The sequence below is a fragment of the Talaromyces atroroseus genome (genome assembly GCF_001907595.1).
Source record: "Talaromyces atroroseus strain IBT 11181 chromosome Unknown scaffold_11, whole genome shotgun sequence".
Lineage (NCBI taxonomy): Eukaryota > Fungi > Ascomycota > Eurotiomycetes > Eurotiales > Trichocomaceae > Talaromyces > Talaromyces atroroseus.
In genome coordinates, this window is record NW_017971443.1 from 478,465 (window position 1) to 499,471 (window position 21,007).

Sequence of the window (21,007 nt, forward strand, 5' to 3'; positions counted from 1 at the left end):
CTGCTTAACGGCCACGTCGGACGCGCGGGGACAAGCACTGTGATAGATCAACGCCCCTGCGACTCCCCCCGAGAAGGAGAGCTGTTCTTTTCCTCTCTCCTTCCCTTTTATTCCTCTTGGACTCCCCTGTCCCTCTTTATTTGTTTTTAGTTGGGAGTCCTCGGAATAATTCCCATTTATTTGACGCGGCCCCAACGGCGTAAGGACTTGCAAGGATTGGAAAAAAAAAATTTTTTTCCACCGTTGGCTGCGCGCGCTATTAAAATTTGTTCTATTTGCTCGCTCTAGGCTGTGCCCAGGTACACTCAGACCAGCCCATGACACCAGCGCCCCCTGGTCAGGCCGCCGTGCATCAGAGCTTTGCAAAAAGAAGAAAAACATACCAGCAGCAGTGAATTTTTTTTCCTCTCTCTTCCAGGCACAGCAAAAGGCAACCACTGTTCGTGGCATCAACACCATACAATTAACAATTCGACATACATACATTCGCCACCAGCTGTTTCCTCTGGTATGCAGCCCGTTACTTGGCTATACCTACAGGCTCAAATCGATTGCTGCCTGGCCATTTAAAACGCTGTTACTCTAGAAACCCCGTTCCTGAGCCGGATTGGCGGTCAGCTTTTCAACATCAGCAAGAAAAAAAATTTTTTTTCTTTCTATAGAAAACAAATACCAATCCTGCATCTTATTGATCGCCTGTCTACTGCCACTCTGCGTACAGCCACAGCACCGCAATTCTAGGCATCCACACAGTCCAATTGAATACCGCGGCGTCTCCCATGCAATCGTTCCGATACTTGTTCCAGCCGCCATACATCTCTGCTCTCTAGACTTGTGGTGTTTCCGAGCTGTGCTACAGTGCAAACAAGGTCTCGGCTTCCGATTCCACCGGACGGCGTCAGCGTGCCTAAACTAACAAACGATCAACCACCAACAATAATTAATTAGCAATTTGATTGAGGATTGATTGTATTACGCTTACACTTACGGCCCTCCGCTTGAAACGCACCGCTTCTCGGCTGGCCTGCTCCGCCCCTCCCCCTCATCTCTTTTATCCCGCCGATACGTACTACCCCTTGCGCCTCAGCTCTTTCCGGTTTGAGGGGCCAAGGGGTGAGATCCCCTTAGCTGCCTATTGATTGATTGATTTGCTTCTTGCTTGCTTTCAGGGAAACCTCACTTGCTTACGCGGGCGATTGCTGCCCAGCCAGACCTCACGTCTTATGGACGGGGACTGCTGAGTTTCGCCGATTGTCCAGGTTCCTTGTGCGTGCTAGCGGACGCGTTTGAAACCGAAAAAAAACCCTGCCTGGACAGTCGAGCCCTCATGGCAATCACCATCCGCGACAATTCAATCGGCAGCTCTCACCGGAGTTTCCTCAACCAGCTCGAACCGCAGTCCGAACGTGTCCCGCCGCCAGCGCCGAAACTAAGTATGTGGCAGCGACTGGGCCTGTCACGATGGCTTCACCGCGACGACAACTCTGGGTCAAGCTCCCCCACGAACGACCTCCGAGGAAATCTTCACCGTCGTATATCTCGCAAAGTCGGCGCCGTTGGCCTCCATCGACCGACCCGTCGTCGTAACTCGGAGCAACAAGATCTGACAGAGTCCGAGCCGGAGCCCCGTCGTACTCAGTCCGCGGACCGCCGTCGAACACTGAGTGTACAGCGAACACAGTCGCCGGCACCCCTAAACATTGCCCGACTTTCAGCCCCCGAGGTGAGCTCTTGGAACGAGCAGGTGTCTGTTCGAGCACCACGAGACGATGAGTCCGCTCACGATTATTTGCGAGATACTGCGACTCTGTCCCCTGTGGATTCGGGACCATATAATCAATACGACAATGCCAGTTTGCAAGTAGACGGCCTGGAGCAGGAGTTGGAGAGGAAATGGATATTGAATTTGAGCATGCATTTTCGAGATAAGTCTGAGCGGGAGAAATTTTTCGTCACATATGCAGAGAAGCCAAACCGATGGCGGAGGGTTACGATATCGTGCGATTACCGAGACGCTCCGCCAGACTCTTTGGAGCAGGATTTAAAGGAGCTACATTACCAGCGGGACAAGAGTGCCCGCATCTACGAATCGATTCGCGAGTCCCTTCAGGAAATCCAGTTTTATGACACAGTCACCAATCTCAAGCTGGAAACGAGTGATGGCCGACTGCATGTGCACGTAACGGAAGACGTGAACGAAACCATCCCTTACCCGCCTATTTCGAGCATCCGCCATCTTGGGTGCCGTCTAATCCCAGAGTACGATCTCATTTTCGACTCCCATCTGTCTGGGTTTGTATATAAGGTTCAGTTAGATGGACGAGCTTATATCAAGAAGGAGATCCCAGGGCCGGACACTGTCGATGAATTTCTGTACGAAATCAACGCCCTCCACGCCCTGTATGGCTCCAAGAGTGTTATCCAATTCGAGGGCATCATTGTGGACGCGCACCGCGAAAAGGTCAAGGGCTTGTTAATAAGCTACGCGGAACAAGGTGCACTAGTGGATGTGCTGTACGATTTTCGCGGTCAGTTGCCTTTGGCACGGAGAGAACGTTGGGCCAGGCAGATCATACAGGGTCTGTGCGAGATTCATGAAGCTGGTTATGTCCAGGGCGATTTTACATTGTCGAATATTGTCATCGACGTGAATGACAATGCCAAAATCATCGATATCAACAGGAGAGGATGTCCCGTGGGATGGGAGCCACCCGAAATTGCCGCCAAAATAGAGAGCAACCAGAGAATTTCCATGTATATTGGCGTCAAGTCAGACCTTTTCCAGCTGGGGATGACTTTGTGGGCATTGGCAATGCAAGAAGACGAACCGGAGCGCCAACCGCGCCCATTATTCATACCAGTAGATATCAAAATACCGGATTACTATAGAAGGGTTATTGCTCACTGTCTCAGCGATCGCCCACGAGATCGACTATCTGCAAAGGAGCTCTTGGCTATGTTTCCGCCAGATGCCAAAGAGCAGCCTGTCATGCCCCCATGGGGACTCCAAGCCCCAGCCATCACTGTGCCCCCAGTTTACGATTCAATCCAGTTAGATGCTCCGCCACACTCGGTTTGCCTCGATGAGGACCATCACGCTAACCGGCCAAGCGTAGTCTACGTGACCCCCGCTGAATACGAGCAGGAGATCGATTATCCACCTCGCGGTCGTCGACCATCATCTACCCACCATCTGCCCCCCAGCGATTACCAACCCTCGACGTATCTTCCTTCAAGTGCTTCTCCAAACCCAGATGGTCGACGATCTATTTCTCAGAGTGACTTTGAATTCAACAGACCTTCGCCCGAAGTCCGCGTTGAACCTCGATTCGAAGAGGTTGAAGTTAATGGAACTCAGTATCTGGTGAACCCAGACATGTTCTCCGTAGAGGATTTCGAGGCTCTCAGGGACAATACTCACGAGCCGCACGACTCGCAGGAGTTGCAGAGTGGGCGCAGTTCCAATCTCAGTCGCCCTGTTGTACCGTCCTCAGTAGGCGACAGTGGCAAAGATGCCGATGTTGACCGAGATTCCAGTGTTGATTTGCAGTTACATGCAGTCAGGACCAAAAGTAACGAAGAGTCTGGGAATCCTAAAAATAACGGCTCTCCATCAGATTCACGTGATATCAAGAAGCCAGTTCCATCCACCGCAGTGTCACATCTTCCGGCACATTCATTAGATTCATCTCTTGACAAGCAACAATCCAAGACAACTCCTACTCCCAAGATGTCAGCCCAGTCAAACACGAACAGCTCCTCTGCGGCATCGCAGGATACCAAAACGCCTCGAGTCAGCGAAAACTACATAACACGGCCTCAGACCGCTGCCGAAGATAGCAATAAGCAACAAGACACCTCGCTACTTGGTTCCCGGCTCCCAATAAATCCTGCCCTTCCACAGGTATCACTGCCAACGGTGAAAAGCGGAAAACCAGCGAGCAACCTGCCACCGATATCTTACCTCATGGACTCGGTCTTGCCTATCAACCCGGCTTCATAAATAAATCACCACGGCCAAACGAAGGCATAGGATTTATATGCTCACAACTTCACATATGTGAATACTCGCACAATACCATACATATTTCAACAAAATAGTCGAGACAATCGACTTCATCAAATTTCAACAACGAAAAGAATGTTCGTCCTTCCATTTTGTTTGACCATAGGCTTTCACTACTACAAGCGTATACCACTCATTGTTATTCCTCGGCGTCCTCAATCGTTTCTTGGCGTGATCAAAGATAGCAGCGCATTTCTTTGGGAGTTTGATCTTCGAAAATGGGGCTCGAATTTCTTTTTTCTTTTCCTGGGGTTTGTTTTTCTCGTGGCGGGACGGTATTTGGGTTTCTTTCTTTTTGCTTTTTGGGAAGTTGGCCATCTATATAAACTGTCTTCTTTTTATGTCACCTTGTCTTTCCTTTTCAATTACTCGAGCCTGCTATTGCATTTGAATGGTTGATTAGCTTGCTTTTTTTTTTCTTTTCTTTCTCCCTCTAAGATCTTTCTTATATTTCGTTATGTCTGTGTTAATATCCTTTCCCCCTTATATCCTCTTTCTGGTTCTATTCTTTTATGGTGTTCTGATATATATAGCATTGACTTGAGATCTTGATATTTTTATTTCCACCATCCGGATATACCCCCTTTCTATATCCACCTTATTTATGACGACGTTACGACCATTTCCTATTTTGGCATTATGATTGGGAGCCTAACTGAGCTGTCTTTTGAGCCTTGATTTTTTTTTTTTTTTCTCGTCTGGGACGCTATTTATATCTGGAGGGGAGTTGGTTCTCTTTGTCTTGGGGGTTTTCCTTTTTTTGGCATTCTCTCATGGTGGGTTGGCAAGGACACCTGTAACTATGGGAATATAAGAAGGGATCATTAGGGTATGGAGCAGAGAATATAGGCGAGTTTGAATGTTTTTCTGTTTCTTTTTGCGTGTTCGTATGATACTAGCTACCAATGTGATAGATTTGTCGCGGTTGGAAATTGTAGAACTACCAGACCCTATCTTGTCCATGCCCGTGCTGGACAACCCCAATCCTAATTCTCATCATATTCCACCTTTAGGGCTCGAAGATCCTTGACTCTCAAGTCTCCCCGCTTAATCACCATAGTCCGAGATACAGGCCGCCACGTCCTTCGCTAGCATGAAGAACTCCATTCTTTAGGTGATTTATCCCATTCCTCAGAACGTATAAATGTACAAATGTTTTGCACAACGCCAGTAATATCCGGAACAGGATGTATAACATGGACTAGAGACATCTTGTGAGAGTTGCGTATCTCTGATGCAAGCTTCCAAGGTAGGCGAGTTGGTGCGTTGGTGGGATGCCTGCGCTGGGGTGACTGGTGGCGATAGATCCCAGTTATCTGGGGTCAAAATTAGCGCCAGAAATCGTATAAGAAATTGATTTTACCTCTTATAATAGCTAGTTATTATATAAGATTATACCAGCCTATAATCTACTGGCTAGATGATTAGAACGTGGATAGTTCATAGTAGGAATTTTATTTTATAGAAATATATCTACACCATATATCCTTGTCGAACAGTTCAAAAAAAAGAGCGGATTGGATTCGTTTCCACTGTCTTGACCATGTCGATAGGCCGGGTTTGCTCGTCGGAGCCTTCTTCGTCATTAGTCATCAGTGATTTCAGCCCAGTTTCAGTAAGACATTCGATGGACAACTGTTTGGGGTTGTTTGTCTAGTATGTGGGTATCAGTAAACATGTCTTCTCGCCGGCTTATAATGACGGGGAAGCTTGCATACTTGTTAACTTCAAAATTCAAGACCAAGATCTTGGTCGATTGCCTATCCTCGGCCATAAAATCCACGATCATGGCACAGAAAGTGCTTTCGTCGAGGATGATACACATTGCCATGGCGCCCACCCACGCGTAGGTGAAAACATTTTTTTCCCTACGTGTGGGATGTGGCGTTTCTTTCCCCCTACGCTCGTCTTCAGTTCTCGCATAGGTCCGGGCATTTTCTGCTATGGTCGTTATCTTTCTCGTCTGAACTGTCTAGCGTGGTGGATAGTATCAGGTCGTGGCTGATTCGTCCGGGAAGCTAGATGTAAGCATCAATGATGGGCTTGCGGTGTTTGGAAGTGCTGTTCAAACTTACATACGGGACGCATTCATGCGCATCTTCTTGTCCAAGGTGCAAACAGTGATTGCGATGGAGCGAAAGTGCCTGATCCATAGTCTTGTGAGCTATGAATTTGCATCAGATAGGAACGTGGCAAGGAGCACATTAGCATGTACGGTACGGAATAGCTCAAGCGAAATGGAGGGCAAACGTACAGGAATAAGTTCGCAGTCTCTTGAATGGTGATATGGTTTTGGATGCACGTTTGCGTATTCGTACTAAATTCTTCCTCACTGGCAGTCATGTGGCTCTTCGCTGCTTCTTGCTCTTGCTCTTGCTATCATCATCGTCACAATATTTGCTAACCTTCCTTTTGATCGACTCTTTCAGTGCTAGGACTCGACTGTCCATGGCACCTTCCGTCCAAGTTTGGGCCAACGTTCCGCGAATTTAGAAACTTTCTTTTTTCACGTATCTGCAAAGCTCATGTCGTTGCCATACCGCAACGCCTCATCAGCTATTGTTTATAGCTAGCTCTTTGAACTCCGAGCCGGCGGCCCCAAATCCAAGGCCAAGGTGTTCCTGGGCTTTTCATCTCGCTTCCCAGGTCAGCGCTGGTGCCCTTTTGGGATACTGCCACGCACACAAAACTCGTGCGTGTCGGATTTCTGTTTTCTTCCCTTGAGATATGCTCTAGATAGCTTTAATAGAGCACTGATAGATTTCTTCACGATCAGTACCCGTCGTAAGCACTGCATGTATTGGAAGCGAAATGACAGAGTAGTTAGACGTGCATCAACTAAACATGAAAGAAGTACAGCATGAGAAGCTGCCTTTGGGGGCGGTTGAAGACGTGTAACTCGGATGGCTCTGAGAAACTCAGGTAAGGTAGTGTTCTGAAATTGTAGCCTTCCTATGCTTGTATCTCTCATCGTTGTCCATTCTCATTTTTCTCTTCGTTTTCCTTCGTGGCATTTCAACAAGGGGATGCTAACCATCCCAAAAATAAGGATCCCTTAAAGGGGCTTCTGGTAATACTCATTTTATGCCTCATATGTATTCCGCTGTCACTTTTTCCACACTGAGCGTTAACAGACTGTTCCGCTCGACATACTCTGCTGTGGGCAAGAAACAAGAGGTGGGAGAAGTGTGTAATATTAATCATGAAGATTCATGAGGAGGAGAAATTTATAAATGCCCTCCTCGTGGAGGCGCTAACCCAAAACGGCACCGCTGAGCAGTTCTGCCTAATAAAGAAGACCGCCTCGCTCAGGGGCTCCGGGAATAAGCGCAGGAGAGTACTATGTTGGTTGTGATACTTGTTCTTCATAGCATGTTGCTGGATCTGGTCATTATAGCTGTTCTAGAAAGCATCTAAGCTACAGCAAATTCCATATGATGGTTCAAAATAACCCATCCATATAAACAGCCATCAAATGTATAGATATATGTACAACGCAAATGCAATTGACGAAGAGAGAAAATCAAGTCTAAAGGTTTTCTTTTCAGGAGAGGAGAGGACTGCCACCAAAAAATAAAGTATGTATGTATATCTCTCAAGCCATGGTAGTTGATATACATCGTTTTGGGACGTGAGACAGATGAAGAAGTCCTTTGCCTTGTGCTTATGGGAGGCATCGGCCATGTTCTGTATATATCCCGTTGAAGTGATGTCGAAAGATATGGCGCAAACAAAACAGTGTGTGCGAAGAAATAATTTCCTCATTTTCATCCCTCTCTCGAGAAACAATGGTAGTGGTGAGATGAAAGGGGAAGATATATGGCCGGATACAAAGAACCAAACTCCGAGCAATGCATATAGCAGACATGCAGACAGGCTAACATTTCCTCTGTCAAATAGAAGTCATCAATGACAAAAGACAAGTCAATGCCCGCAAAATGCGAATTAACCTTAACCCCTTGCCAAGGGATCGAGGCAAAAAAGAGTATCAGAACGTAACCGCTCCAATATGAAATAGGAAGGGAACTCCGATATGTAATTAGTCGTCTTCATCGTGCTTGTCCCGCTGATTGGCGTCTGCTGGCTTGGTAAGTTGTGCTTTCCAAATGTTGTTCGCTGCTTCTTTGTCCACGTCGGAAAAGACGATGTTGAAGACATCCGAGTACCAGTTAACAGCGTGACCTTCAATGCCTTCCTTGATATTCTATTCCATGTTATTAGGCTTATGTAAAGGTATGAATGTGAAGGAGGAGGCTCACCTCAGGTAGTTCCAGCCAGTCAGACATGTTGTCCGCTGGGAATAATATCTTTTTAGCTCCGGCGCGTCGAGCAGCGACAGTCTTCTCACGAAGTCCTCCAATACGGAGTACTTTCCCAGTGACTGTCAACTCGCCGGTCATGGCAATAGTTGGGTCAAGTGAGTGGTTGAGGGCAAGAGAAAGAAGAGAAGTTGCCATTGTAATACCGGCAGAAGGCCCTGAAAACGGCAAGTCAGAACTGCATTAGTAAACAAAGGGGAAAAGCGCATGACATACCATCTTTTTGCACGGCACCTTCTGGACAGTGCAAATGTACTCGAGCCTTTTCGAAAAATCTGTTCTTTGGGAATTCTCGAGCCATGAGAGACTTGGAGAATGAGTATGCAATCTGGGTTGACTCTTTCATCACATTCATAAGATTACCGGTAGTCTCGAAGCCAGGGCGAGAATCATGAGTAAGCGCATTTTCAAGAATGGACTCGACGTAAAGAGCGGCTCCTCCCATACTCGTCCAAGCCAGGCCCATAGTCACACCAGGAGGGAATGTATCGTATAGCCGATCGGAAGTGAAGACCGGAGGGCCGACGTAATCCTTCAATGCACCTTTGCTAATGCTAACTTGCACACTTTCAGGCACTTTGAGAGCGACGCGTGGGACCTCAGTCCTGGCCTTCTCGGGCTCAACCAAGACATCTTGAGGATCAATGTTTTCCTTGTCAGACTCTTCCTTCGCTTGTTTTCCTTCTGTGGTCAATGCCTTTTCTTCTGGCAAAACATCTTCACCGAGATCTTGAACAATCTTAAGAGCAGCCTTTCGATACACCTTTTCGATTTGCTTCTTTAGATTCCGAACTCCGCTCTCGCGACAATAGGATTTAATGAGCTCTTCGATAGCATCCTGCTCCAAACGGACATCAACCTCTTTCAACCCACTGAGCTCTTTGGCTGCAGGAGCAAGGTATCTATCAGCGATAGCCATTTTCTCATCAGCGACGTAGCCAGACAACTCGATAAGTTCCATGCGATCCAACAGCGGCCGTGGAATAGTGTCCGTCACGTTTGCAGTGCATACAAACAACACTTTCGACAGATCTACCGGCACATCCATGTAGTGATCAAGGAAGGATGAATTCTGTTCTGGATCGAGCAACTCAAGCAGAGCGGAAGATGGGTCACCTTGATGACCGCGTCCAATCTTATCAACTTCATCAATAAGGATTAGGGGATTTTCCGTCTGGCATTTCTTCAAAGCTTGAATAATTCGCCCTGGAAGGGCGCCAACGTATGTCCGCCGATGTCCCTTGATTTCTGCAACATCCGTCAAGCCTCCGACAGAAAATCTGTAGTACTGTCTGTTAAGAGCACGGGCTATAGACTTTCCTATACTGGTCTTGCCGACACCTGGTGGTCCTACCAAACACAGAATCTTGCCTTCAACTGATCCGCGGAGTTTGCCAACGGCGATGAACTCCAAAATGCGATCTTTGACATCCTTCAGCCCGTAGTGGTCTTCGTCCAGAACGGACATGGCATTTTTGATACCAAAATTTTCCACACTCTTCTGGCCCCATGGGATCTGCGTAATCCAATCGAGGTAATTCCGAGTAACATTGAACTCGGATGCAGCGGGCTCCAGGTGTGCTAGTTTATTCAATTCTTCGTCGAATACCTTCTTCACTGCTTCTGGCATAGCAAGCTTCCCTGCCTTCTCTTTGAATTTTTCCACGAGCTTATCCTTCCCGTCAGATTCAATGCCCAGTTCTCGTTTGATTCCTTTCATCTGTTCCATCAACCAATATTCCCTTTGTCGTTTCTGGATCTTCGCTTCGACATCCTTTGAGATCTTTGATTGAAGCTGCGCATTAATGAGTTCCTTCTTCAAAACAACTAGCGCTTTGGGAAGTCTGTCTTCTATGTTCATCGCCTGTAGAACCTCCTGCACTTCTTGAGAATCGCCAGCGGAGACCGCAGCAGCAAAATCGGCTAGCTTTCCAGGCTCGTCTCCTAGATTACCAGGAAAATGATCCGTGGCAAATGCAGAAATCTGGTCTCGGAAAAGCGGGTTGAATTGGACAATCTCCTTGCATACATTAACAATCTCGCTGGTTACAGCTCGGACGACAGGGCTCTTCTTATCGAACGGCTCTTCCGTAAGGTTATCGACGTTAGCAAGGCTCACAGCGTGCTTGCGCAGGAAAGAAGTTGGCTCGTAGTGGTACGTCTCCTTTGGTTGCTCTGTTGAGCCCTCCTCGAAGCTGGCAACAACGTCTCCACGTTTCTCAGCCACCTCTTTCGATATTGGCTGGTCAATAGATCCGTTCCGCGCGGGGTCATTTGGTGGTAACAATGCATTTATCTTGATCCTCCGATGAGGGTATAAAACAGCTGTCAACCCATTTTCGCCGTCCGGCTTTAGTGGATATGTAGAGGTGATTTGCGCGAAAACACCGACGTCATGAACGTCGTCCATACTTTCGATGATATCTCCGTCTGCATCATCATTCTTGAATAGGAAAGCTCCGACATAAGGTTGACCTCGTTTCATCATCTCCTGTATAGCTGCCGCAACATTTGGATCCTTCACGGTAATCGCCTTATAGAACCCAGGGAACAGGGGTCGTCTAGCAATTGGAATAGCCATGACTTGCGGGTAGACGTCCGGGATAAATGGTTTTTGAAGAGACCTTTCTCCTTTCTTGCCTCGTCTTCCACCATCTTCTCCATTGCCGCCACTAGCCTTCGAGTCTGATCCTCCACTAGAAACTGGAATTGCCGATGGCACACTTGGATCGGACTTGTTGTCTCTGGCTTTATGCGTTGTTTCGGTACTTGACCCCTTTTTGGGGCCTTCTACCTGGTCCTCCTTCTCCGCATTTGTCTTGTCTCTTCGTCGACCGGGTGTCTCTGTAGCTTGTGTAGAGCCTTGTTTATCCGTAACCTCGCCAGGCTTCCGCCGAGCATCTGCTTGCTTTGCTGCTTCCTTCTCCTTCTCCTTCTCCTTCCCCTCTTTGTTGCGGTCGTTGTTTTCTGCATCGTCCGCTGTTTCGTCCGGAGACGGTGCCTTCTCTTTTCGCGAAACCCGTGTAGAAGTGAACGTTCGAGCAGCAATGATCGAGGCCGGAAGTATCGGCGTCCGATTTATTGATAGCTGTGTGCTCGCGTGATGCCGCGCTGGAAAGGGAATTGACCTAGAAGTTACATAGTGTGGCGCACGATGGAGTGCAGCTCTCCATGAGATTACCTGGCCTCGGAGCATGCTATGTGCTTTGCGAACAGAAATAGGGCGCGTACTGGCCCGATGCAAAGAAGGTGTTTTCAATGAAGGAAAAGAGTATAACTAGGTAAAGGAAGAGAGACGCAGGTTCAGAGAGAAGATGACGGAAAGATGCAGCAGCTAGTTAGCTACAATTGATAATCACCGCCGATTTCTCCGAATGTCGGGGAACCTCTGAGATCATTCCCGGCGTTACGTTTTTCCGCGTTCCGGGCTCTCGTTGGCTCCGAGAAACTTTTTTAGAGGCTTCGATGCCAGTAAGCATCGACAGTCGCGAGTGGATCTTTGTCCATCGGGTCATCCTACAATCGACCAAGCTGTTGTGAATTCTATCTGATTCGAGAAACGCCTAGCACGCGGAGTGGATGAAAAAGTAGACACGATATGGGCGCAACACCTACGGGACTGCCAAAGGCAGTCGCTCTTCCCACCAGGCTCCTGATTAGAGCATCGCGGCCATCGACTGGGAGCCGTTCCAGTATTCCCTATCAGCTTAATAGTCGTTCTTTTTACGATCACCGGTCCTCGTCGCCTACTGGCCGGTCTTACAATGTGCCTGCCTCCTCAAAGAAGGGGCCGCTACGCTTCGCAAGCAGAGTGAGTAATACATGCGTCCGTATCGCCAAAAGCTTTGACCGCTCACATTTTGCATAGGAATTCCATGCTTCTTCTGCGCACCAAGCTATGAAAGACCCTTACAAAGTTCTCGGCGTCGACAAGAATGCTTCCTCGTCTGATATCAAGAAAGCTTACTACGGAATGGCCAAAAAATACCATCCCGATACCAATAAGGAACCGGGTGCTAAGGACAAATTCGCGGAAGCACAATCTGCCTACGAGCTATTGTCTGACACGAAGAAGAGGGAAACGTACGATCGATATGGTTCGGGGGCCTTCGATCAGAATGGAGGGTTTGATCCAAACGCAGCGGCGGGTGGAAATCCGTTCGCTGGAGCGGGAGGATTTCATGGATTCGGCAGTGGTTTTGGCGGTGGATTCTCTGCTGACATCAATTTTGAAGATTTATTTGGCGCCTTCACTGGAGGTGCGGGACGTGCAGGGAGAAGGCGCGCATCACCACACGAATCCATCCTTGTGGGAGAGGATATCGAAGTTCAAACCAATATATCTTTTATGGAGGCAGCAAAAGGAGCAGCGAAGGATATCCATATCACGCCACTTGTGGGATGTAATACTTGTTCAGGGAGCGGGCTTAAGAAAGGCGCAAAACGAACGCAATGCAAGTCATGCAACGGCTCGGGCACTCGGGTTCATTTCATGCAAGGTGGTTTTCAGCTTGCCAGTACGTGCGATGCTTGCAATGGCTCTGGAATGGTTACACCTCGGGGCTCCGACTGTGGCACGTGCAGTGGCCAGGGTGTAGTCAGAGATCGAAGGACCGTTCACGTCGATATACCTGGAGGAGTGGAGGATGGCATGAGGATTCGCGTTGCTGGAGAAGGTGATTCTCCCCCAACAGGCGCTGCAGATGCTGGCACTCGTACACAGCGGGGAGATCTCTATGTTTCGATTCGTGTTGCACCAGATCACCGGTTCAGCCGCTCGGGTTCTGACATCCTCTACACTGCCTCGCTGCCACTGACTACTGCACTGCTGGGTGGAGAGGTGACGGTTCCGACACTAGACGGCGAAGTGAAAGTGAAGGTCGCCACTGGCACTGGTACCGGCGACCGCATCACACTCTCGGGAATGGGTATGCGAAAGCTCGGTGGGCGAAGCCGTAACTTCAGCTCGACCGGCGACCTCCGCGTCGAGTTCAAAGTCCAGATGCCGAAATATCTGAATGCAAACCAACGGACTATTCTTGAAGTGCTGGCCGATGAAATGGGTGACAAATCTGCCAAACGTACGATGAATATTGGCAAGGACAGGTATGTCATTTTTGAGTCTGCTCCTAGTTTTACACTTTGATGCTGACAGGAATTTATAGCAACGAGCCTCCCAGCTCCGGCTCCACGGAGGATTCAGCTAAGAACGAAGGCTTCCTCAAGTCCGCGTGGCATCGTCTCACGAACCAGTCCAAGGCGGCGGAGACCCCCAAGAAGAGCTCCGACGCATCGAAGAAAAATAGCTCAAAGTCCGACGGCGAGGAGCCTAAGAAGGCTTCCGAGTCGGGCTGATGACTCCGCATCCATTCATCTCTTTTGATCTGCTGTTTATCATTTTTGGTTCTTTTCATCATCTGCACAAATTAGAGTCATAGCGCTGGCGAGTCGGTGTTGTCTTTTATCGGCGGTCAATTCCTGTCTTCGGAGTTGCCATGTACAATAAGCAAACAAATAGTTAGTTAGAGATTCAGACTCGCAGCCAGTCAGTCGCGTAGCCTGACTCGGTGACGGTCTGTGTATACTGTATAGGCATAATTGCAACTGACCCTCCCCTCCTCGAAAGCCCGTAACCAATGAGATCCGTGGCAGGACGTAAACGATGAAACGACTGTAGCTATACCGTGACTAGTGATTGTCGCAGCGCTGGGAGCACAACTCGGGCGCCCAATCAGCGGGGGCGAGGTCGGTCCAGGGGCGTGACAGCGGCTCTCGCCGTGCAGGACAGGATCCAACCACGCTCTCCAGAATGAAGGCGGCAGCTGAAGCCATCCCCGTCACTCACTGAAGAAGAGAAGTGTTTCGCTTAGGAAAGACTCGCCCGCACAAGGCAGCAGGATTGTCGGCCTCTGGAAAGAACACACTTATAGTGTACGCACCGGACAGTGAACTCAGACCACAAGTGAGTGGACAGAGGACAGAGGAGGCCTATTTACGCAGGCAGTAACTACCCCACACCGGTTGCCGTCCCGCCCGCCCTGCCTGCCTGCCTGCCTGACGTATCGCCAACCACCGCGACATTCACCTCCTCGCATCACTAGCCCACCTTTCTTACCATCTCACTTTTCCCACCCCCGATAGGAGCTTCTGCTCCTATCTGCAGCAACCATGAACCAGTCGCCGATGCTCTCGTGTCCGCTCAAGCAGACCAACGAGATTGATTGGGTGCAGCCGCTGAAGGACTATATCCGCACCACCTATGGCGATGATCCAGACCGGTACCAGGAGGAATGTGCGAACCTGAGCCGATTGCGCCAGGACATGAGGGGCGCTGGAAAGGACAGCGCATCCGGCAGAGACTTACTGTATCGATACTATGGGCAACTCGAACTGCTGGATCTCCGGTTTCCTGTTGATGAGAACCATATCAAAATATCATTTACATGGTACGTCAAGCAAGGCTATACCGGAAAGCCTCCAAAGCTAACGGCGATGTTACTGTAGGTACGATGCGTTCACACAGAAGCCGACGTCTCAGTATTCTCTCGCGTTTGAGAAAGCGTCGATTCTCTTCAATATCTCGTCCGTGCTATCCTGCCACGCCGCGAATCAAAATCGGGCTGATGACACTGGGTTGAAGACCGCATTCCACTCCTTCCAAGCCTCTGCCGGCATGTACTCGTACATTAATGAAAACTTCCTGCATGCACCGTCGACAGACCTGAGCCGGACTACGGTCAAGACCCTCATCAACATCATGCTAGCCCAGGCGCAGGAGGTATTCTTGGAGAAACAAGTTGCAGATAACAAGAAGCCTGCTGTTCTCGCCAAGCTCGCTAGCCAGTCTGCATATCTGTATTCTCAGGCCGGGGATACCGTACAGGAATATGTTGGAAAGGGCTTCTTTGAGAAAGTGTGGTCGTTTGTAATACAAGCCAAAGCGTCGCATATGGCATCGGTCGCGAGTTTCCACCAGGCCAACGCTGACTCGGAGAGTGGATCATATGGAGTCGCGATTGCCAGACTACAACTAGCCGAAAAGCTCTCTGCTGCGGCGGTAACCTGGGCCAAGTCGTTCCCTTCTTCGGTGCCTTCAAACTCGAACCTAACGGCAGAAGACGGAACTGGTTTGATGGAACTAATCAAAAGGCACCAGGCAATTGTTAAAGAGAGTGTATCGACATTAATCAAGGACAATGATTTTATATACCACCAACCCGTGCCTAATGAAGCTGGTCTGACGGTTATTTCCAAGCTGGCAGTTGCAAAAGCTATACCAGTCAGCGAGTTATATCAAGGGCAAGATATTCAGCGGATTATTGGGCCGGATATCTTCCAGAAATTGGTTCCAATTTCTGTGACGGAGTCTGCGAGTTTATACGATGAAGAAAAAGCGAAACTGATCCGGGCGGAAACAGAAAGAGCTGAGACGGCCAACGGAGAAATGGCAGCTGGGTTGGACTATCTCAAACTTCCTGCTAGCTTAAATATCTTAAAGGGGGGCATGGATCAAGAAGTAGCGGTTGATGAGGAATTCCGCAGGTGGTGTGAAGAAATGGCCGATCACAAGGGGTTCCACAAGACACTGGACGAGCTGCAAGACAGCAGAGCTAGCATTGTTGATTCTCTAGGTCAGTTCACAAGACAACTAGACATGGAGGAAAGCGTGTGTGAGAAGATGCGGTCGAAATACGGCGCGGACTGGACACAACAGCCAAGCTCCCGGCTCACGTCGACTCTTCGCGGTGAAATCCGGAGTCTACGAGACACGATTAACGAGGCTGGAGCAAGTGACAACCAACTAAATGCTACGTTAAGGCAATACGAAGCAGACTTTGACGAGATGCGGTCAGCGGGAGAGACAGACGAGGCCGAAGTGCTGTACCAACGTGCAATGACCAAAGCTGGGTCAAAACAAAAGTTAATCCGCAATGGGCATGCAAGCCCGTACTCACCTGGTGAAGGGACTCTGTTGGATGATGTCGACGATGAGGGTAGCCTGTCAGTTGCGGAGCAGATTCACAGGGTAGAGGAATTGCTGAAGAAGCTCAACCTCGTCAAACGCGAACGAGCACAGATATTGAAGGACTTGAAGGAAAAGGTAGGTCTCATTTGGGCAGCCTTAGTATCGTGCTAACTTGTCTTAGGTTCACGAGGACGATATATCCAATGTTCTCATCCTCAACAAGAAATCTCTTGGTAACGGACAGGAGCAGCAATTATTCCAAGCGGAACTGGAGAAGTTCCGACCATACCAAAACCGCATCGTCAAGTCAAATCACACACAGGCATCGTTAATGAAAGAGCTCACAAGGACATATGGCGACCTCCTGCAGGACAAACGGGTTCGTTCAGAGCAGTCCAAATACGAGACCATCACTCGACAACGGAACGCAGTAATGGCGCGATACAAGAAAATCTACACGGCGTTTCGAGATTTGGTGTCCGGAGTTGCTCAGGCACAGAAGTTTTACAGTGAGATGCATGAAACTGTAGACAACTTGCGCAAGAACATCGACACATTTGTTAATAATCGCCGGTCTGAGGGCGCGCAATTGCTCAGTCAGATTGAAACTGACAAGACTAGCAATGCATCGGGGCAAGAAGACCGAGAGCGAGAAAAGCTGAGGCAGCTGATGGAGCGGTTGTCAACAGAGCCGACGGGGAGATCATCATCACCAACCAAACAGCAGCAGCAACAACAACAACCACTACCACGACCCCAGCCTCCGGTCAAGACAGCATCTCATACGATGCCCAGTGGCACGAAATCGCCATCACCTCGATATCACAATGCCACACCGGCACCAGCAGTGGCACCCCCACCATCGCAATCCCCAGCTCCCTTCGGACAATACGCAGCACCCAACTCAATGGCAGGATATTACTCCATGACGCCGCAGCCCTTCCAGCAGGGAGCAGCCACGCCTCTTTCGTCAGGATACAATCCCATGGCCTACCCTTACCAAACACCGGTCTCACCACCTCCCAACCCTGCCGCGCTAGCAGCATACTACCAACACCACGCACACCACCCAGGAACATCAAGCACGCCGGTTCCCGTTCCACTATCATCATACACAGGCTACCCCGGAATACCAGCGACAGGAACACCTCACCCTCCTCCACCTCCACCTCCACCACAACCTTCTCAGACACCCCAATTCATTCCTACAGGCTACATCCCCCCTCCCCCTCCCCCACGACCATCAGAAACCCAATATCCGCCTTCAACCGGCGGCGCCTACCCCTCCGGTCCGGGCGGTTATGCGCAAGCTCGACCATACACATCAAGTCAGCAATATCATCATCGCAAGACGTCTCAATCGGGACAGGTACAGAATAGTAGCGATCCGTGGGCGGGGTTGAATGTATGGAAGTGATCCTTCTACCATTTTCTTTTTAGTCATTCTTGTTCTGCTATGCTGTCTTCTTTTTTTCATTATTATCATTTCTTCTAGTCTTTTCGTTTGCGTTTTGGGATAATAAGTTGAGTGGTGTTTGATGTTTATTCACTAGAAATACGAGCTTTATAAAAATGCACCATTTCATTGAAGTAAAATAAAATAGTTGGAATTAATCTATCTGCTAGTAGATGAGAAAGAAGAAAAAGAGGATCGATCCTGAGTGGCGAAGAACACAAAGACAAAAAACAGGTCTAATAGTATTTGTTCGCGAAAAATAAAAACAAAACATTCGCCTACATCCATTTCATTCCCATTCTATATCGTATAATCGACTCCGTGGACACACCGAACAGAAAACATGAAGATAAAAAAAAGAGACAAGACAAGGGTGAGGGGAATTGCACTGCGCCATTCGGGATGATATGCAATAACAATGACTTTATATAAAATAAACGAAAAAGGGCGCGTGAGAAGGATAAAAAAAAAACAAGTCTATTCCGTTATGATTGTGAAAATAATTCATTGCTGAAGTTGAAAGGTGAGGGGTTGTATCGTCTGAAAAGAAATGGTCGGATGAAAAAAGGTGAAATGAAGTGAAGTGGTTATAATCCCTCCATCAAGGAGCCAGGATTACCAGACGCATAGCCACCGGTCGAATTGAGCATGTCTTGCACGGCAACTTTGGGAACTTGCGGAACTGGGAGTTTGCGTTGTGTCCCGTCGGGCCGGCTCATGATGTCGGTTATGCTGGGACCTGCATGGTGTTGGCCCGGATTGTAGACGCTGGGTCCCTCGGCTTGGGGCTCCATGGGGGCCAGGGCCGGGGTGTGGTGTAACGACAGATGACGGATGGATGGCAAGTGCAAATCGGCAGCGCCGTAGGGACGCAGACGAGGCGAGTGAGCGGGAGTTGCTAGTGGTGTGTGGTCGGGGGTGGGTGACAGCGAGTCGTGAGAGAATGTGGGAGATGATGGCGCAGTTGAGTTTGGTGAATTGGGGCGGGACCGCTTGACTCGATGATGTCCGTAGCCACCATAATTATTGCTGCTGCTGTTGTGGTCATCGTCTTCGTGTGAATGCGATCGGCTCATGCTCTGAGAGATGGCGTATGCAGACAGCGACGGCAGACGCCCAGACGAATTGGCCGAGTATCGAGAGCCAAAGGGGTAGTGACGGGAGCCCCCGAAATGGTCGCGCTCAACCTGTGAGGCAGCTGTGGCGAGCAAGTTGATATCCATGCCAGACGAAGCACGCTCGCTGGTGCGAGAGTACGGGCCGAGACCGGCACGCAGATGTGAGGTGTAGTTGGTGTACGAGTGTGGAGGGGACACGTCGGGGGAGCCCACCTGGGAGACAGGAGCCGAGCGAGTGATGGGCTTGCTGGGCGGCGGCATCATCGACGCGGCAGAGTTGAGCATGACTGCATCCTGGCCGGCGGCTGCGGCGGCTGCAGCAGCAGCGATATGCTGGGCTTTGTTACTTCGTCTTGAGTTGGGGTTGTTGTGAATGCGGGAGTGACGAGTCAACTCGTCAGAACGACTGAAGCGTTTGGTGCAGCCGGGGAACTGGCAGGCGTGCGGCTTCTCCCCGGTGTGCGTGCGGATGTGTCTCGTTTGGTGCTCTAGTCGGTGGAATGCGCGATCGCATAGAGGACACTTGTACGGACGAGGGAGATCCTGGCGCACCTCCTCGGCGGCGGGACGGGCGCCCTTCATGAGCGGCGGCAGCAAGCTGACCGACGAAGCCATTTTCCTGTCGCTATCGGAATCGGAGTGTGTGGGAGTGGTGGTCGAGGAGGTGTCTGGGGTCGAGTCGACCAGATTGTCGGGTTGCGGATTCAGCAGATTGGAAAAATCCACTGCTGAGGCTGGCGGTGGCATGTGAAAGGCTGGATAGAGGAGGTATGATGCCGGCAGTGTTAGGTGTCCAGGATGAGGTGCTTTTGATTGAGCAGAGAGGCGGAGTGAGGTTGGAGAAGGAAGGGAGAAAGAAAAGAAAACCAAAAGTCTGGAGAAGGGCGAATCTGGGGAGCGAGAAAAGAGCAGCAGATGTAAGGATGAGAGCGAGCGAGGAAGGAATGGAGGGGATTGGGAACGGGGGGGCTATCCGAGTTTGGCAGTGCAACCAGGAGATTTTGGCTAGCGCGCTGCGAGTGTGGGGGAAGGGAAGGGCGATTGGGGGGGGCAAAAGAAAAAAAAAGAAAAAATACAAAGAAGAATTTTTTGCTGGCTGAAGACGCCGACGAGGACCCGGGTACGGCGTATTGACGTATCGTACGGCCGTATTTGCGGGTGTATTGACGTGTGTATGGTATTAGGTATTGTATTATGTAAGTGCGTATCAGACAAAAATAGCGCTAAGCGCCGGTCGGACGACGAAAGTGGGCTAGTGGAATGTGGAGCCCCCACTCCACACGGCCCAGAAGGGAAATCCTGTGGCTTTTGGCCCTTGGCGTGCGTGTTCGCAGCGGCTTGCCCCGGGTATCGCGGGTAGTGCGCAGATCTATACACGATGGACTATATGTCGTGGTGCGATGCTGTAAGGAAGCCAGTACGGGCATCAGCTGATGTTTGAGATTATGGCTTATGGCTTATAGATGATACATGCTACGTGACTATCGCCAAGTGGACCGTTGGAGATGCTCCAAAATCGTGCGGAGATAGTGTATGAATATCATGATGATGACGAGACTTCGGTCTCGGATGATGATAGGATGAGGTGATACGCAGTCGCCTAGTTCGTGCGTCGAATCATACGCAGATCTGGGGATCCGTACGATACGGTACGCCGAGTATGAACTATGCATATTATATACGGCTTATCTTGCACTGTCTGTCGGAGGGCAGCTCCGCTACACGTATCCAGATTCTTGTATGCATATCAGTATATACATTCATATATTCATATTTGCATTTAAATTTCTAAAATGAAAAAAATTATAGCATGTACACTATCATCACCTCGTTATCATGCGAGATCTGCCATACGAGTAATACCCCAATTTACCCGGTATAATAACCGGTTGCGAAAACCGGGGGTTACCGTTTTCCGTACACACGCTGTCGATACATTCTTCTTCCGTCACGAGAATTCTTCGGAATGCAGATAAGCAACAAGTTCGTTAGTTACAAAGGGTATTATCATAGTCATACACTCGACGCTTAAGTCGAGTCCTATTTATGGGCGATGATCGTTGTCCCCAGATCGACGGCGCT

At 49.4% G+C, this 21,007-nt stretch overlaps 5 protein-coding genes across 5 annotated transcripts, besides 1 other annotated feature; 3 read left to right on the forward strand and 2 right to left on the reverse strand.

Annotated features, from left to right (window-relative positions):
- Positions 1–1,327: 1,327 nt before the first annotated feature.
- On the forward strand, positions 1,328–4,003 carry UA08_07459 (hypothetical protein; the record flags this gene model as incomplete). The annotated part of the gene is made up of 1 exon (XM_020262355.1): positions 1,328–4,003. One exon carries the CDS (start codon positions 1,328–1,330, stop codon positions 4,001–4,003), a length of 2,676 nt encoding a protein of 891 aa, XP_020117266.1.
- A 3,101-nt stretch (positions 4,004–7,104) lies between these two features.
- Positions 7,105–7,172: a repeat region (Identified by RepeatMasker using a combination of RepBase library and repeat library created with RepeatScout).
- A 933-nt stretch (positions 7,173–8,105) lies between these two features.
- UA08_07460 (Lon protease-like protein, mitochondrial) lies at positions 8,106–11,581 on the reverse strand (the record flags this gene model as incomplete). The annotated part of the gene is made up of 3 exons (XM_020262356.1): positions 8,106–8,270; positions 8,326–8,543; positions 8,602–11,581. 3 exons carry the CDS (start codon positions 11,579–11,581, stop codon positions 8,106–8,108), a joined length of 3,363 nt encoding a protein of 1,120 aa, XP_020117265.1.
- Positions 11,582–11,983: 402 nt separating this feature from the next.
- On the forward strand, positions 11,984–13,740 carry UA08_07461 (DnaJ-like protein 1, mitochondrial; the record flags this gene model as incomplete). Its single annotated transcript, XM_020262357.1, has 3 exons — positions 11,984–12,196; positions 12,254–13,491; positions 13,551–13,740. The coding sequence occupies 3 exons, from the start codon at positions 11,984–11,986 to the stop codon at positions 13,738–13,740; spliced, it is 1,641 nt and encodes a 546-aa protein (XP_020117264.1).
- Positions 13,741–14,553: 813 nt separating this feature from the next.
- UA08_07462 (Vacuolar protein-sorting protein bro1) lies at positions 14,554–17,768 on the forward strand (the record flags this gene model as incomplete). The annotated part of the gene is made up of 3 exons (XM_020262358.1): positions 14,554–14,831; positions 14,890–16,486; positions 16,533–17,768. 3 exons carry the CDS (start codon positions 14,554–14,556, stop codon positions 17,766–17,768), a joined length of 3,111 nt encoding a protein of 1,036 aa, XP_020117263.1.
- Positions 17,769–18,394: 626 nt separating this feature from the next.
- Positions 18,395–19,672, reverse strand: UA08_07463 (putative DNA-binding protein creA; the record flags this gene model as incomplete). Its single annotated transcript, XM_020262360.1, has 1 exon — positions 18,395–19,672. The coding sequence occupies one exon, from the start codon at positions 19,670–19,672 to the stop codon at positions 18,395–18,397; it is 1,278 nt and encodes a 425-aa protein (XP_020117262.1).
- Between the last annotated feature and the right edge of the window lie 1,335 nt (positions 19,673–21,007).